Raw genomic sequence first — 14,313 nt, forward strand, 5'->3', positions numbered from 1 at the left:
TTGTGAATTAGGAAAAATATGCTTGATTTTCAGAGCTCTTTGGGTTTCAGTTTTGAATAATGGACTATAAACTTGTACTTACAACACAGTAGAGCATAGTAGTGAAGCATGGGGTCTCAGGAGCCTGGCTGTCCAGGTTTTAACTTTGGATCTACCTCTTATTAATTTTATGACATTGAGCAATTTATTTAATCTGTATGTACCCCAGACACTGTAAAGGAGAGACAACCACCAGCCTACCCCTCGATGCCCTTTCAGAACCCATGATCAGAATCTGTGAGCTTAATTAAATGGCTATTGTCTTACACCACTGTTTTGAGGTGTCTTGTTAAACAGAGAAGGTATCTAGGACATCTACTTAAATAGGTGTCCAAAAATCAAATATGTGAAAAATGACCCATAAAACTGGATGTATTTTGAGATTTATGATGTTTTAATATTCACCTTGCTAAATCCTTCATTTATGCTGAACAAGTACTTGAGGCCAAGGAATTTCCAATGCTACCTGGTGAAAGAGCTGGGTCAAGCTCTTCCTCTTCCACTTTTCCAACATCCACCAAAGCCCTGTGGAAGAGCTTCACTGGACTCTATCAATACAACAATGAGAGTAACACTTACCTCTGAGTGCCCAGAGCTTTCTAAATGCTTTTTATATATCAACTCACTTGGTTTTCACAACAATCTTATAAAGTAATACTACTATTATTCTCAATTCACTAATAAGGAAACTGAGGCATAGATTACCTTGTAAGGAAGGAAGGACAGGTTGTGCCATGGGGCCTCACCTGATGGGGCTGGTGGGGAACCGGAGGGCCTTCCTCTCATTCTCTGGCAAAGGCTCCCAGTGGAAATCCAGCTTCCAGTCCAAGACCCCACGCTGAAGATCCTTGGACGGATAATATTGGAAAGTCTTCCAGTCAATCACATCTATGACTGGGGATACCACACGGCTCCTGGAAAGAATCGAGGGATCAGACAAAGGACGCAAACCATTCATTTCCGGGGATGGAAACCAAATCTATACATGTGCTGTCCAATATGGCAGCCACCAGCCACTAGGGCCTATTGGGCACCCCAAATGTAGTTTGCCCAAACTAAGATGTGGCATAAAATTAAAATACACACTCTGATGTAGAACTTAGTATGGAAAAGGGATATAAGAAAACCTCAATAAATTTTATATTGATTACATGTTGAAATAATACTTTGGATATATTGGGGTTATTAAAATATATTCTTAAAATTAATTTCATATGCTGACTTTTATTTTGTAATGTGACTGTTAATTTTTAAAAATTACACATATGGCTCATGTTCTATTTCTGTTACATAGCATTGTTCTGAAAATCATGTTTTTCCATAATAAATGGGGGCCCATTTTGTTAAAGAGTATACCCACCCCTGTTTTTCTTTTAAAATTTCTTTTAACAGCATCGGGAGACAGAGGAAATGTGTCCTAGGCTCATCTCTGCCACTAATGAGCTGAGTTGTATGATCTTAAAATAGCTATTACACCCCTCTAGCCTTGGTTTCCTCACTTGTAAAGTGAGAGGTTGAGCTACCTCCCATAAAGATCTTTCTAAGCATAATATTCCAAGAACGTTGTTCTTTTCTAAGAATCAGGAAAAAGTATAGACCCCTCCTGAGAAAATTGCATTATATGCACACATGCAAACGATCACACACAATGTCAGAGGTTCATGGACTCAGTCTAGTTCTTGTTTCTTTCTGTATCCTAAAACTTCCTTGGCTTGAGGAATCAGGATCATCAAGACTGGGAGATATCCCTGGTGGTAATGTTTACAATTTATGAGCACATGGTATCTATAAATAAAGAAAGTATTGAGTCCAGGTTTATTTGTTCATTTTCTGCTGCTGTTGGGGGCTCTACTTTATCCCCATTTTTTTTTTGCACTAATGGTGATAAGTTTTGAGAGAGAGAGAGAGAGAGAGAGAGAGAGAGAGAGAGAGAGGTAGAAAACCAGCACAGTTGAAATTTCACTTTTTAACTAAACAAGGCATCACCTGGGTGCACCAGAAGCTGCTCTTTACCTGCTCAATATCTCAATTAAATTTTATTCTGGCTCCTCACAATTATGTTTCATATCTGTGCTGTGGAATGGATCTGGTCTGAACTCAGGAGAGGCTGAAGACACCACTTCAGGAAAAGTGAGCTTCCTGGAAGGAGATATGCCAGCCAACTGCATTTGTCCATCGATTTCCATTTCTGCTTTGTCCATCTTGAAGATAGCCAGGGCGGGAGAAGCCCACACCATATAGACAGGACCAATTATCTGGATCCAATCCCAGGATCCAATTATCTGTTTTACTCTGTCTCCTTAAGTGACTGATGTTGGTGTGGGGCATTATGGTATTCACATTTAGTGAAAAGATCTAGATAGGTTTTTCTTCCCTTTTTACATTGTTCCACTGAAAAACAAGAGAATTCAATCCTTCTAAGTCTTCATTATTTTGGGGTGTCCTGCATTGATCTAAGAAAACCATGAATCAAGAAGAAGTAGAAAGGAAAGAGGGTACCCAGACTTCCTCCCCAGTCTTCACTTACTATGGGGATAAATTGAATGGTGGCGATGGATTTGACTATTTGCAAAGCATTCTGTGGAATTTCAGAATCAAGACCCAGGACAGCTATGAAGCTGAATTCTGAAGAATTGCATCAAATTTGTACTACATTCATCCATCCAAACAGGACAAAAAAGGAAATGACACTCACACAATCAATTTATCCTAGACTTTTAGGCTGTATACTCAACAAAGGTGGACATGATAGTTTTCCTCCACATTTTTTATTGGTGCATTATAATTGTACATAATGGTGGGATTTGTTGTTACATATTTGTACATGCACACAAAATAACAATATAGTTTAGTCAATATCCCTCCCCAGTAGGCATGACCTTTTATCAATAAGTGAGAACTCAGAAACTCATACTATTTTTACTTTGCATTTCTATAAGCTCAGAGTCATGCAAATCTCACTTCCAATAACTAAGTTAGCCCTGATTCCCAATACCTTCCTTTCTGAATTCCCCTTTTCTCTTGTACTTTGAGTGGGGACATGGAGATGAATCATGAGCCTCCTCAAGTACATGTAGGATGGAGATGGAGAACAGAATGTCAACGAGTGAAGGGAGAAATGTTTTCTGTTTTTATTCCCATAGATCACGGTGGCTGATCAATCAGGGCTGAATTAGTAACTAATTCATAAGACTAGTGACTCAAAAAGAGTGATCAATTTGAAACAAAAACTCCCCACAGTCTTATATTAAGCCCCTCTGCCTTTTATTTTTGTACCTACAGGTATATGTTGTCCTCAGAATTCACTGAATGAAAAATAGGAAAGCAACCCCTTTTGACTTGGAGGGACCTACGAGTGTCTGCTCACTCCATCATCTTTGTTCTTGTGAATTTTTAAATTATCATATTAACACATGTTAATTGTAAAAATGGGTGGAATTCACTGCAATCTTTCCATACATGTATATGCCATGCATTAATCATATCTGATAACCCTACTACTTTCCACCGTCCCTTTCCTGTCCCCACCCCAGCACTCTTCCCAGTCTCTAAAAGTCCTTCTTAATCCCGGGCAGGTGCAAGGCAGAGCCTCTGGGAAAACTTTCCAAATTCCAGGAGGTCAAGTGTTTGGGTTTCAAAAGACAAACAGAGGCATTTGATCGGTCAACAAAAACTAGCTAACTGAAATATGTGAGGATAACTAATAATACCCTGCTGCCCAGAGATTCCAAAGTAACCGCATTTCAACATTCCCAGCCAATGCTTTCCCAAGAATAAAGAATAGTCCTAGTTTATCTTATCTCTCTTTACTTTTCCTGGGCCTGGATGTCCCTCCAAGTCCGCCATTTTGAAAGTTCACACATAATCTTGTTTTTTGTGGAAAGGTCTTTATACTGAGATGAGGCAGCCTCTAAATTCTTTTCCCACAGTTCTTGCTGCTCAGGGACTGGTATCCTAGTACTTCCAGGGTCAGATCAGGGAATTTGTCATACCAAGGGGTGTGAACGGAATTGGGGGCTGAGGAGTTTCTTTGGTGGCTGCTCCCTCTGAGGGGTGGAGTTATCTTGATGCCTTCCTGCTCCTTCACAGGCACCTAGACACACGCTCCCACATTCACACACAAGCACACAGGGGATTTCTGACTGCTCCATCTTTTAACCACTTGTAGGGTAGAGAGGTGGGAGGAGCTCTGTTCCAGCCACACATTGTTTCTCCCCACTCAGCAGGATTAGCCTTGCTGAGTAATGGTGACTTAAGGACTTGATATCTCTTAGGGCCCAGTCCAATGTTTAAATGGGAAACAATTTAGCCAATGTCTTGAAATGACATTGTCATTTGGTTCCTACTGAAGACTGCCTCCTTCTCCTTAGACTCCTTCATTTTTTAGCAGTATGACTTCTACTCCTTGGCTTGGGCCTGTGGAGATGCCCGTAAGGCAACTGGAAGCTGGAAATGACAGATGTTCTTCATTTTCATGATTGTTACTGTATATAGAAACTGACCATCTGTCAGCACCTTCCAGGACTGCCCTAAAGCCAACTGCTCACAGAGAGACTTTGTGTAGGGTTGCTATGTATATTTATGGGGGTTCTGCAGGGCTTGACCCTAGAGAACACCTCTAATATTATATATACTATAAATTTGCATATTTATTTGACAATTTTCTGGCAGTTGGCATTTTAATATCTTATTCTAACAAAATCAGTATATTATGACAAATTCTCTGAGGGATGGGAATAAAGGATGAGGAGGAAGAAAAAAATCTAAAGAAATAATTCAAAGTTGCATATGGCTAGTGGTAGACCTGCTCCAGGGATCCCTATAGGGAATCAAGAATGGTAACCAGGGTATTATGACTCCAAAGTAACTGGTGTGTGGCTCACTCTTAAAGACTTTTCCTCATTTTTAGACACTAGGTCCTCCTCATCTAGAAACTGAAAGTCCCTTGACATGAGCCTCAGATGCAGCTAGGTCCCCTTTACTGTCTCTAAGCAGCTACATTTGGTGGCCTCTGTGGCTTTGCTTTCCATGCGAGGAGCTGCCTTGGGAAGCCCACAAGGGTTGTGTGGTCACATCACTGGGGGAGAAATGCAAGTCATGAAGAGGGCATTGCCATGCTCAGAGGACATAAATGACAACTCAGATTCTAGACAGGTAGCTTTTCTTTGAGGCCCTCACACCTGAGGCTTATGAGCTGGACCCTGGGAAGCAGAGTTGACAGGAAGCCATGAAGGAGGTGTGGGGTGGATGAAAAGAATCATACCACACAGAAGAGAGAGGACATGAGGGAGAAGGAAAGGCAGGAATGTAGCAGAGTCAGAGGCTGGGTATGTACACCAGTGTGACAGTGTGACAGTGTGACACCAGTGTGACAGCAAACACAAGGGACTCATATCCATGTTTAACTTGTGTCTCACAGCTAGGATACAGGGTGGAATGGCCCAATATTTCTCCTCAGTTCTTAAAAAGAAATCAGACACCTGTAATCCCAGCAACTCAGGAGGCTGAGTCAGGAGGATCACAGGTTCAACTTAGTGAGACCCTGTCTCAAAATAAAGGGCTGGGGGTATATATAACTCAGGGGTAAAATGCCCCTGAATTCAATCCTCAGTACCTGCTGCCCAATGTAAAAAGATATAAAGGAATCATACACAGAAAGAAGAACACCGGACCCAGAGTCAGGAAACCTGAGAAGCTGCCTGTCCTCTGGGTGCCCTTACACATCCTGTCACCCCCCCCCCCGAGCCTCCATTTGTCCCCTACAGGACACAGAAACAAAAATGCCTGCCTGAACCACCACATGGAGGGTTACTGTGGAAAGATTGTAAAAATGACATACATATGAAGTCACTACATAGGGCTAGACATAACACAAGACTTAATGCCCATCTCTGGGTTCCTAAGGTTCTTAAAGGAAGCACAGGAGACATCCCAGCTGCTAGTGGCTGTAACCCTGGGGGTGTGGTCACCATCCCTGCAACTCAATTGTTTTCAATAGTGGGGATCATGAGATGGGACAAGATGGTCTCCAAGGTCTCTCTGAGAGCCATCTGTCTGTGAGACCAGGATGGGAATTAGGAATTAGGAAACGGGACAGCATTAGAGTCTGCCTCCAGTAATACACAGTCACTGTGATTTGGGGGTAGTCTTCTACAAAGAACAGTGGCTGAGTCTGTGGGCTATTTCTCCCAGACCCACCTCTCACACTGCAGACCCTCGTGGGTGTTACCTGTCACCAGCTATTCTGCTGAGCAGGGGCTCCAGCCAGCCTGGGTGGCACTCGCAGTGGGCATCCATGAAGACCAGCACATCCCCTGTGGCCCTGGTGGCTCCCAACATCCGGGCCCTGATGGCACCCAGTCTCTTATTGCTCCTGAGCAACTTCACACCCTCCAGCTTGGCCACATATTCGCTGAGAGCAGACTTGAGTTGTCCTGGAATCAACAAGGTTCTGGTCATTGGTGTCACAGATGCAATAGTCAATGGGACTGTGATGACCATCACTAGGGTCACTGTCAGTGGCTGTCTCTTAGAAGCCATCGTGAGCAAAAGAGGTCCTGAGACTCAACTGCATTGTTATAAGGTGGTTGTTGCTAAGATGTAAGAAGCTTCCTTAGTTTGGAAGGGGTCACAATTCTATCCACCAAAAGCCAAGGCTTGGTATGCAAAACCAGGAGAGGAGAGAACTTGCTATTGTTCTCTCATCCTCTGAAACATCCACTGAAACAAGCACATGTCCGTGAATCCTGTCTCCAGCTCTGCTCCCAGGGACCCAATCTAAGATAATGGTCAAGGCAGGTAAGTACAGGGCTCATTGAATCAGCATCTGAGAGGTCACTGGGGTGCTAGCTGAGGTAGTCTCATTGTAGGGATACTGTGGGAGAACAGAATGGGAACTTTAGCAGTTTCAGAGCTGGCAGGCGTGGCTTTGCACTCTGACAAACAGCAGCTCTGCATACAGACATTTACCATGGAGGCTTGCAGTGGCTAACAGGTACCTTACAGATAGAGAAAACAAAGCAGAACAATCTCCCTTTAGGCTTAGTGCAATAAAGGTCCCTAAGCTTTATGAGCTAAGAATCTCCAGACTGTTGACAAACTTGTATCGTATAAGGAATGTAGAATGCACTTCCAATAGAATTGCACCAATGCCCTTGCCTTGATGTACCCCAAACTTCCCTTCTTAGTCTTATTTAGGAGAGAAGCTATCGAGAGCTCCAGAATAGATCAAGGAAGATTGAAGAGGCAGTTTGAAATTCTCAGAGTCTTTGAGGCAGGTGAGAAGATCACCTGGGGTAGTGTGCTCAGAGGGAGCTGGTAAAACCTGACCTGTTCCTCTCAGAGAATAGCAATGAAGTCCATTTGCAGGAAATCTGTCATGGGCTGGGCATCCCATGCACTTTCTGGTTTAATGATTCAATGTGGAAATTATTATCCCTGATGAATAATCTGAAGCTTGTCTAGCTGACTCCACTGCCTGGCTGTGACTATAATTTGAGGTGACTCCAGGAAGCCTGCAGCAGCTTTGTGTCCTGGTTCTCCTCAGGTGTAAAGCAGGGTTGGTGAACTCAGGGTGGCTATAAGGATTAGATGAGAACAGTGAGTGTGGTGGCTATGATCTGCACTCTGGGTCTCAGCAGGCACACAGGTCACAGGGGAGCAAGGGGGGGGGTGAAGGGAGCCAGTGCCACCCCTGGTTGCGGGAAAAGCCTTGCTCTTCAGTGTTGGCAAGGAACATGAGGCCACTGAACAGAAAGCCAGCCTAGTGGTGAGGGGCAGAGGAAGTGTTGGTGAGCAGATAGCAAACCTTAATGGCTGAGCATGGGATCCAGATGCCTTCTAGGGGTACTGGTCAGCACTGCAGATGTTGGAAGCAGCCACTTCCCAAACACCAGCTCCTCTACTTCCCACCCTCCTGGAGGACCCAGCCCAGATGAGGGTTGGAAGACCCACCGAGCACTTTGACCAGCAGGCCCAGCCCAGTCCAGTACCTGCTTATCAGTCCTGCCCAACACCCAGCCAGATACAGCTCAGGAACCCATGCACTCCCAGAACCTCTGGCTGGTCTGAATTTCTGCCATGGTCAGGTTGGAAAAAATCCTGCCACAAGGACCTTAGAAAGAAGAGGCCCTCGTCATTCTTTCCTTTCCTCTATCACTGCTTTTAGAAACATGCTTCTCAGGGCTGGGAATGTGGCTCAGTGGCAGAATTTCTGTCTGGCATGTACAAGATCCCAGGTTTGATCCCCAACACCAGATAAAACAACCATGTTTTTTAAACCTCAGAAAATGCTTAGCTTCCCTTCAATAGCCTCATCTTTCTACAAAGCCGGCTGGGGCCTGTTGAGGTCATTTAGGTAATTCAGAAATGTAGGAACCAAAAACCAAGCAGCAGTTCTCAAAAAGTGGTCCATGGACCAACAGCATCAGTATCACCTGACTAGAAATAGGAATTCCTAGGCCCAAGCTCAGACCCAGAAACGCTGGCTCTATCAGGCCTGCCAGGTGACTTGGACCCAGCCTAAGGTGGAGAACCGTCAACCTCAAGGTCAGGTGGGGGCTTCTCTGTGTCCGTCTTCTTTTCAGGTATATCCATTAGTGTTTCCTGTCATGACGGGGAAGCATTTGAGAAGATTTTTTTAGCAGGATTCAGCTCTGGTCAGTTGTTTCCTTTGGCCCCAATCTCCTTGTCTGGACAGTAGGTAAGTTGGTCTCAACAAGATGAGTTGTAAAGCTCTTTACCCAAGTTCTAGGTTACAGTGAGCCCTCAAAAAATGGTCACCCTCTTGTGACTCTCCAGCATTTTTTGGACTGTGTTGAGGCCGGGGCCTGAGGGAGAGAGACCGCATGGGATCAGACTGCAGAGACCCTCCCCAGGATCCTTCCAGAACTTTCCACTTGCTTGGCTTCTTCCCCTTTTCTGTCTGGCTTCCCCCACTCCCTTACTGGTTTTCCCTAGGGAGAATTCCCTAGGGAGAATTCCTTGCACATGAATTCTCACCTGGAGCTCTGCATCTGGGGAACTTACCTAAAATGGTTTCCAAACCCCACTGTTTTGCAGGTTTTTTAAAAAAATAGTTTAAGACTCACAAGAAGTTGCAGGGGTCCAGGCCCACCCCAGTGAGCCTGGAGGAAACCCATAGCTACCTTGTTGACTGAGGTCATCCACGAGAATGACCTCTTTCAGGAAAGCCCTGGGTGCTGTGTCAAGGATGCTGTGCACGGTCCTCAGGAGGGTGGACCAGGCTTCGTCATGAAAACAGAGGATGACACTGGCCGTGGGCAGGCTCTCCTCAGGGCGTTGCTGCAGACACCTGCAGGGAAGAGCCGGGGAGATGTCAGGAAAAGGCTGCCCTCATCCTTGAGCTCACTCTGTGGACCTGCCCTTGTCACATGGCTCCACCCAATCCAAGCTCTCCTTGGATTTTCTTAAAATTTCTATGGAAAGAGACTCCAACATACCTATAGTGGTGCCATCTACTAGCTCCCAGCCCTCAGATCCCAAGAGCTCCTTTTACTATATTTAATCCACACCCCTCTCATTGTACTTGAGGGGTATTGTCACCATTCTCGGCAGATGACTGTCCTCATCTGTACTACAGGAATGAATGACATTACCAACCTCAGAGAACTGTCCCAAGGCTAAGTAGGATGATGTGCATTATGGTGTCCTGTGAACACTAATTGACATTCATTCAAGGACAGAAACACTATTTTCTTCTTCTTCTTTTTTAAATTCCACAACCTAGCACAACAGCTGGGACATAATAAACGTTACCTCATTATTATTATTATTGAAGAGGGGACAAAATTTAACATTTGTGGGTTGACTACATGTGACATGCTATTTGGTCCTTTGCACATATTACTACATTCACCCGCCCCCCAAATAAGTCTGTGGGTTATGCTATCTCATGCTCATTTTACAGGTGAGACTCAGAGAGGAGACAAGAATCCTTAAGTTCACATCATTGGCAAGTGGTAGAGCGGGATAATCTATTTTCAGAGCTCTTATGCGCTTTTTGCTTTCCTGATGGGTGGTGGGTACCCAGGGTGCACACTGCTGCCCATCTAGGGGCTGTCTGAGCTTCCTTCCCTTCTGTCCAGAAGAGTAGGCTGTTCGCCACTTGCTTTCTGTCTGTGGAGAGTCTGAGTGGGCCCAATGTGAAATGAGCTGTAATAACAACCCTATATCTGGAGCTCACATTTATTCAAAAAAGGTGCCTTCCTAAAATGTGTTTCTGAAGTGCTTCTTTCTGGGTTGTAGCTGCTAAAAACTATGTCCTTCCTCACAGGGACACTGGAATCTGGGCTATCTCAAGACCCTAAACCTTCAATACCTAAAGGCCTCTGTGAAGGCAGAACTATGGTCAAGCATGGCAACCAAACTGAGTCTGGTCCTGCCTGAGGGACATGCATCTGAAACAGGGTCCACTGTGCTGCTCATCCGCTGAGCATTCCTGGTACCAACCACAATAGGGCTGAAAACTCTCAACACACAGACGACTCTCCAAAGTCCTGCCTGCAGAGAGGGGTCAATTGGTTTTAGGTAAGTGCATTCAGGTAACAGAAAACAGAATTCCTAGATGATTAAAAAAACACACATACATCTCATATGCTAGCTAAGTGTTTTTGTTTGTTTATGAATTTATATGCTATTTCTTTCCATAAATGTTTTGAAGGCTTTTAAGGGCTAAGGTATTTCTAGAACGAATTTGAAATTGGCTTCTGAGATTTTTGTATCCAAAGTGAAATGGGAGAGTATGACACAGCAGAATCCTCACTCAGAGAAGTCACATTCTAGGTGTTTTTAGGGAAAGCAACACTCTTTCAAGTAATTTTTTTTCTTTCAATTTATAACATCTGATTTTGAAATAGTTTAAGACTCACAAGAAGTTGCAAGAATCATGCAGAATTCTCATGTTCCCTTCAACCAATGTCTCCAAATGATATCTTCCATAACCATTCAATTGACCAACTGTTCAATCATTCAATACCATTAACTCAAATATGGAATATTTAGATTTTATCAAATTTTAAAAATGTTTTTTATTAGTGCATTATCATTATATATAATATTGGGGTTCACTGTGACAAGTCCATACATGTGTGAAAAATAATTTGCTCCATTTCAGTCCCCAGTACTCCCCCCCACCCCCACCCACATTCCTCTTAAAGGTGAAATTCACTGTGTTATATTCATATGTGTACATGGCATAATTTGGCTAATTTCATTCATTAAAGAAATTCCTATGTGCTGTAGAAAGATTTCCCTAAATGGATGACCATGTCCTTAGAATCATCCTTAAAACAATGAACATATTTATATGAACTTTTACCATCTGAGTTCAGGGCTGTTAAAATAACATGGCCAAAGTGCAGATGGCTTCCCTGTAAGTCTGAGAGCCCTGGTGCAGGCACAAGGCAGGCTTTGCTGAGCTCTCTCACCCCTCCATCCTCCTCTCCACTCTCTCCCTCCTCATTTGCTACTCCTACTGGAGCTTTCTTTTCCTGATTCTGTGACTTCCAGAATTTCTACTCTGTCCTCACAGCTACTCCATCCTGCTCACAAGCCCGTTTAGACTGTCATTTGTATCCTCTCCATTTCCTTGTCTGTGGGTATAGACAAATCTAGGGGTCCTAGGACCAGGGCTGGTGGCTAGGAAAAGACAGATTTCTTCAGTGAATTCAGTGGGTTTGAAAAAAAAAAAAAACCTACATTGTTACTCGGGCATATTGCCGGAAGGTTGGCTGTGTTCTAAGATAGGAAAGGAGTTTGGGGACAGAGAGGCCTGGATTTGGAATCCCTGTGAGGGCAGTATAATGTAGGGTTGTCTTGCCCACCCACAGATCTGACCCCTTTCTTCATCCTAACCCACAGAATGTGAGACATGGAAAGCAGACATGTGTATCCCTGCGGTAAAGTGGTTGAAAGATCTCCAACTTTGGAATCAGACCTATTTCAATTTGAATCTTCACTGTGTTGCTTCCTAAGTTTCCTTGGGTAATACACTCAATATTTATAAGCATACGTTTCCTCATTTGAAAAATAAGGATAATAATATTTGCCCGTTAGGCCTGTTGTGAGAATCAAAGACTAATAGTAGGTACTCAGTGACTATTTTATTGCCATCTGGGGAAAAGACAGGATGTAATTAGCACAAATACTGTATTTATGATCATCTTCGTGAGCTGTGGCTATCTTTCATCAACTCTATGGCCTACTGAGTTACTTTCACATCTGATTTTTCACACCTGCACAATGAGAATGCCAACCATGGCCACGTAGAGCTTTTGTGAGGAGTAAGTCTGACCAAGTACCCAGCACCCGGCATGTGGCACAGATCCCTCCAATGAAACAAATTCTCATTTAAACTCTAATTCTTTAAGATTACATTTCTTGCATATTCCCAAAGTTAAGAGATGAGATTGTTCTGCTTTGCTGAATAGCTGGTGACCAGGGCACCTGACTTCTTCTCTTTGGCCTTCTGGAACATTCTCTAGAACCGCCGCAGTCTCTCCTGACAATTCAGATTATGTCTCTGGAGTTTTGCAACTTACCACCTGTGCAAATGACCCTGGGTAAGTTAGTTGGCTCTTGGCACCTTGGTTTCCTCAGAATAGAAACAATAGCACCCACTTGCTAGGGCCTCTGTGAAGATCAACTGACCCTCATAAAACACTGGGGAAAGTCCTGAATGTCTGCTGCCATTATTAACAAATACACCGTTACTATAAAAGGTACCTCTAAGGCTCTTGCAGCCTTGAGATGCATTGTTCTTGATTTTATGGGCTCCCTTTGCAGTAGATGGAAAATCAGGGAAGCAGGCATTCCAAAGAGAATTTCATAGACTCCCCTTGGTCCTGAATTATTTGGGTTTCATGAACAGATGCTAAGTGTGTTTTCACAGTGACAGAAGAGATGACAGGCTGGTGGATGGGCAGAGAGCTGAGTAGGGCAAACTAACAGGCTGCTAAGGGCCTGGTGGACCCTTGAGGGGGATATGTCCCCATGCCAGGGACGAAGGTCTCCTGATAGTAGCTCAAAGAGGATCCTTTCCCCTCTTCCAGGGGAAGAAACTCACACAGCCTTCAGGACCCCACACAGACTACTACAGGCCATCTTTCCAGGCAACTGCAGAACTGCTGGGAAACCAGAGCTGAAAATAACCATGGAAATAATCTGATATTTCAGGGGTGGACCAGTACCTACTCTGAGTGAGCCCTGCTATGGGTGTCGGAGAGTCCAGGACTTTAATGGCTCTGCATGCAGAACTCAATATTCTAACAGAAGGGTGCAAGGCCTTGTGTGTCAGTGCCTTTTATGGGATTTTAGGGGGATCCACGATTGATTATCTTGTTTCTGGTGGCAAAGAGACCTGTGAATGGTGTAAGCTGGATAGCTCCCAGACACCAGATAAAGGAAGGGATAGCAAAGACACGTGCCATTTTAACAGATTTACAGGCTCTGGGATGGTCTTCACCTGTCTGAGGGCAGCACAGAGCCACCTGGGGATGGGAAAAGTGGATGAGTCCTCTCTATACTCATAGGCACAAGGGGCAGAGAAGTGGAGAAATTGAGTATGATGTAGATCCCCTGGGAGCAACCAAATTCCACCCACCTTGCTCCAAAACTATTAGTTTAGGGTGTCTTAGGAGGAGACTTGGAGTGAAATGGATAGGAGACCAGGATTGGTCATTGGGTTCAAATGCTGAGCCTGTTCTTATGTGACTTGGGCGACTGATAAAAACTGAAAATCATCCTTCCTTTCAAGAACTTTCAGATCCTCAGGTCTATTTTCATAAATTCTCATTTCTTGCCATCCCTTTGACTCCATTAAGTCCTTTCTGAGCATGCAATGTGCTTAACCTCAGCTTCCCCGTCTGTGAAAAGGGGCTGCTGAGAGGATCGAATGAGTTAATGTGTATGAAGTACTTAGCTCGGTGCCTTGATCATAGTAAGAGCTCAACAAATGTTAATAATTACTTTTTGCAAGCCTCTCATGTGGCTCTATACCTCTCTAAGCCTCAAATTGTTCATCTATAAAATAAGGATAATAAAGAAGTTACTTTAGACAACTATGTAAAGATTATCTAAGCAAAGGTTTAGGTTGTGTGCTTTGTTCACAGCAAGCTTTCAATAACTGAAAGCTGTTACTATCACTGTGTACTGATTTACATGTCTCTAGGTTGTCCTTCAGCATGTCTCGGCAGTTTGGGGACAATGGAGGACCTGGTCAGGTGCTTTGGGAATTACAATAGAATTTCCCCATGC

General features: G+C 44.0%; 1 protein-coding gene across 4 annotated transcripts in view; it reads right to left on the minus strand.

The window, feature by feature from the left end:
* GALNT15 (polypeptide N-acetylgalactosaminyltransferase 15) overlaps positions 1-14,313 on the minus strand; it is a 42,175-nt gene that overhangs the window by 18,451 nt on the left and 9,411 nt on the right. For all 4 annotated transcript variants that reach the window (XM_081284311.1, XM_081284309.1, XM_081284310.1 and 1 more), the window contains exons 2-4: positions 9,186-9,352; positions 6,269-6,473; positions 786-953 (exon numbers count right to left, since the gene is read on the minus strand). In XM_081284311.1, coding sequence (XP_081140437.1) covers positions 786-953; positions 6,269-6,473; positions 9,186-9,352 — 540 coding nt within the window. The remainder of the gene's footprint in view (positions 1-785; positions 954-6,268; positions 6,474-9,185; positions 9,353-14,313) is intronic.

This window comes from Spermophilus citellus, assembly GCF_964194105.1.
Source record: "Spermophilus citellus genome assembly, chromosome: 3".
NCBI classification, from domain to species: Eukaryota; Metazoa; Chordata; class Mammalia; order Rodentia; family Sciuridae; genus Spermophilus; species Spermophilus citellus.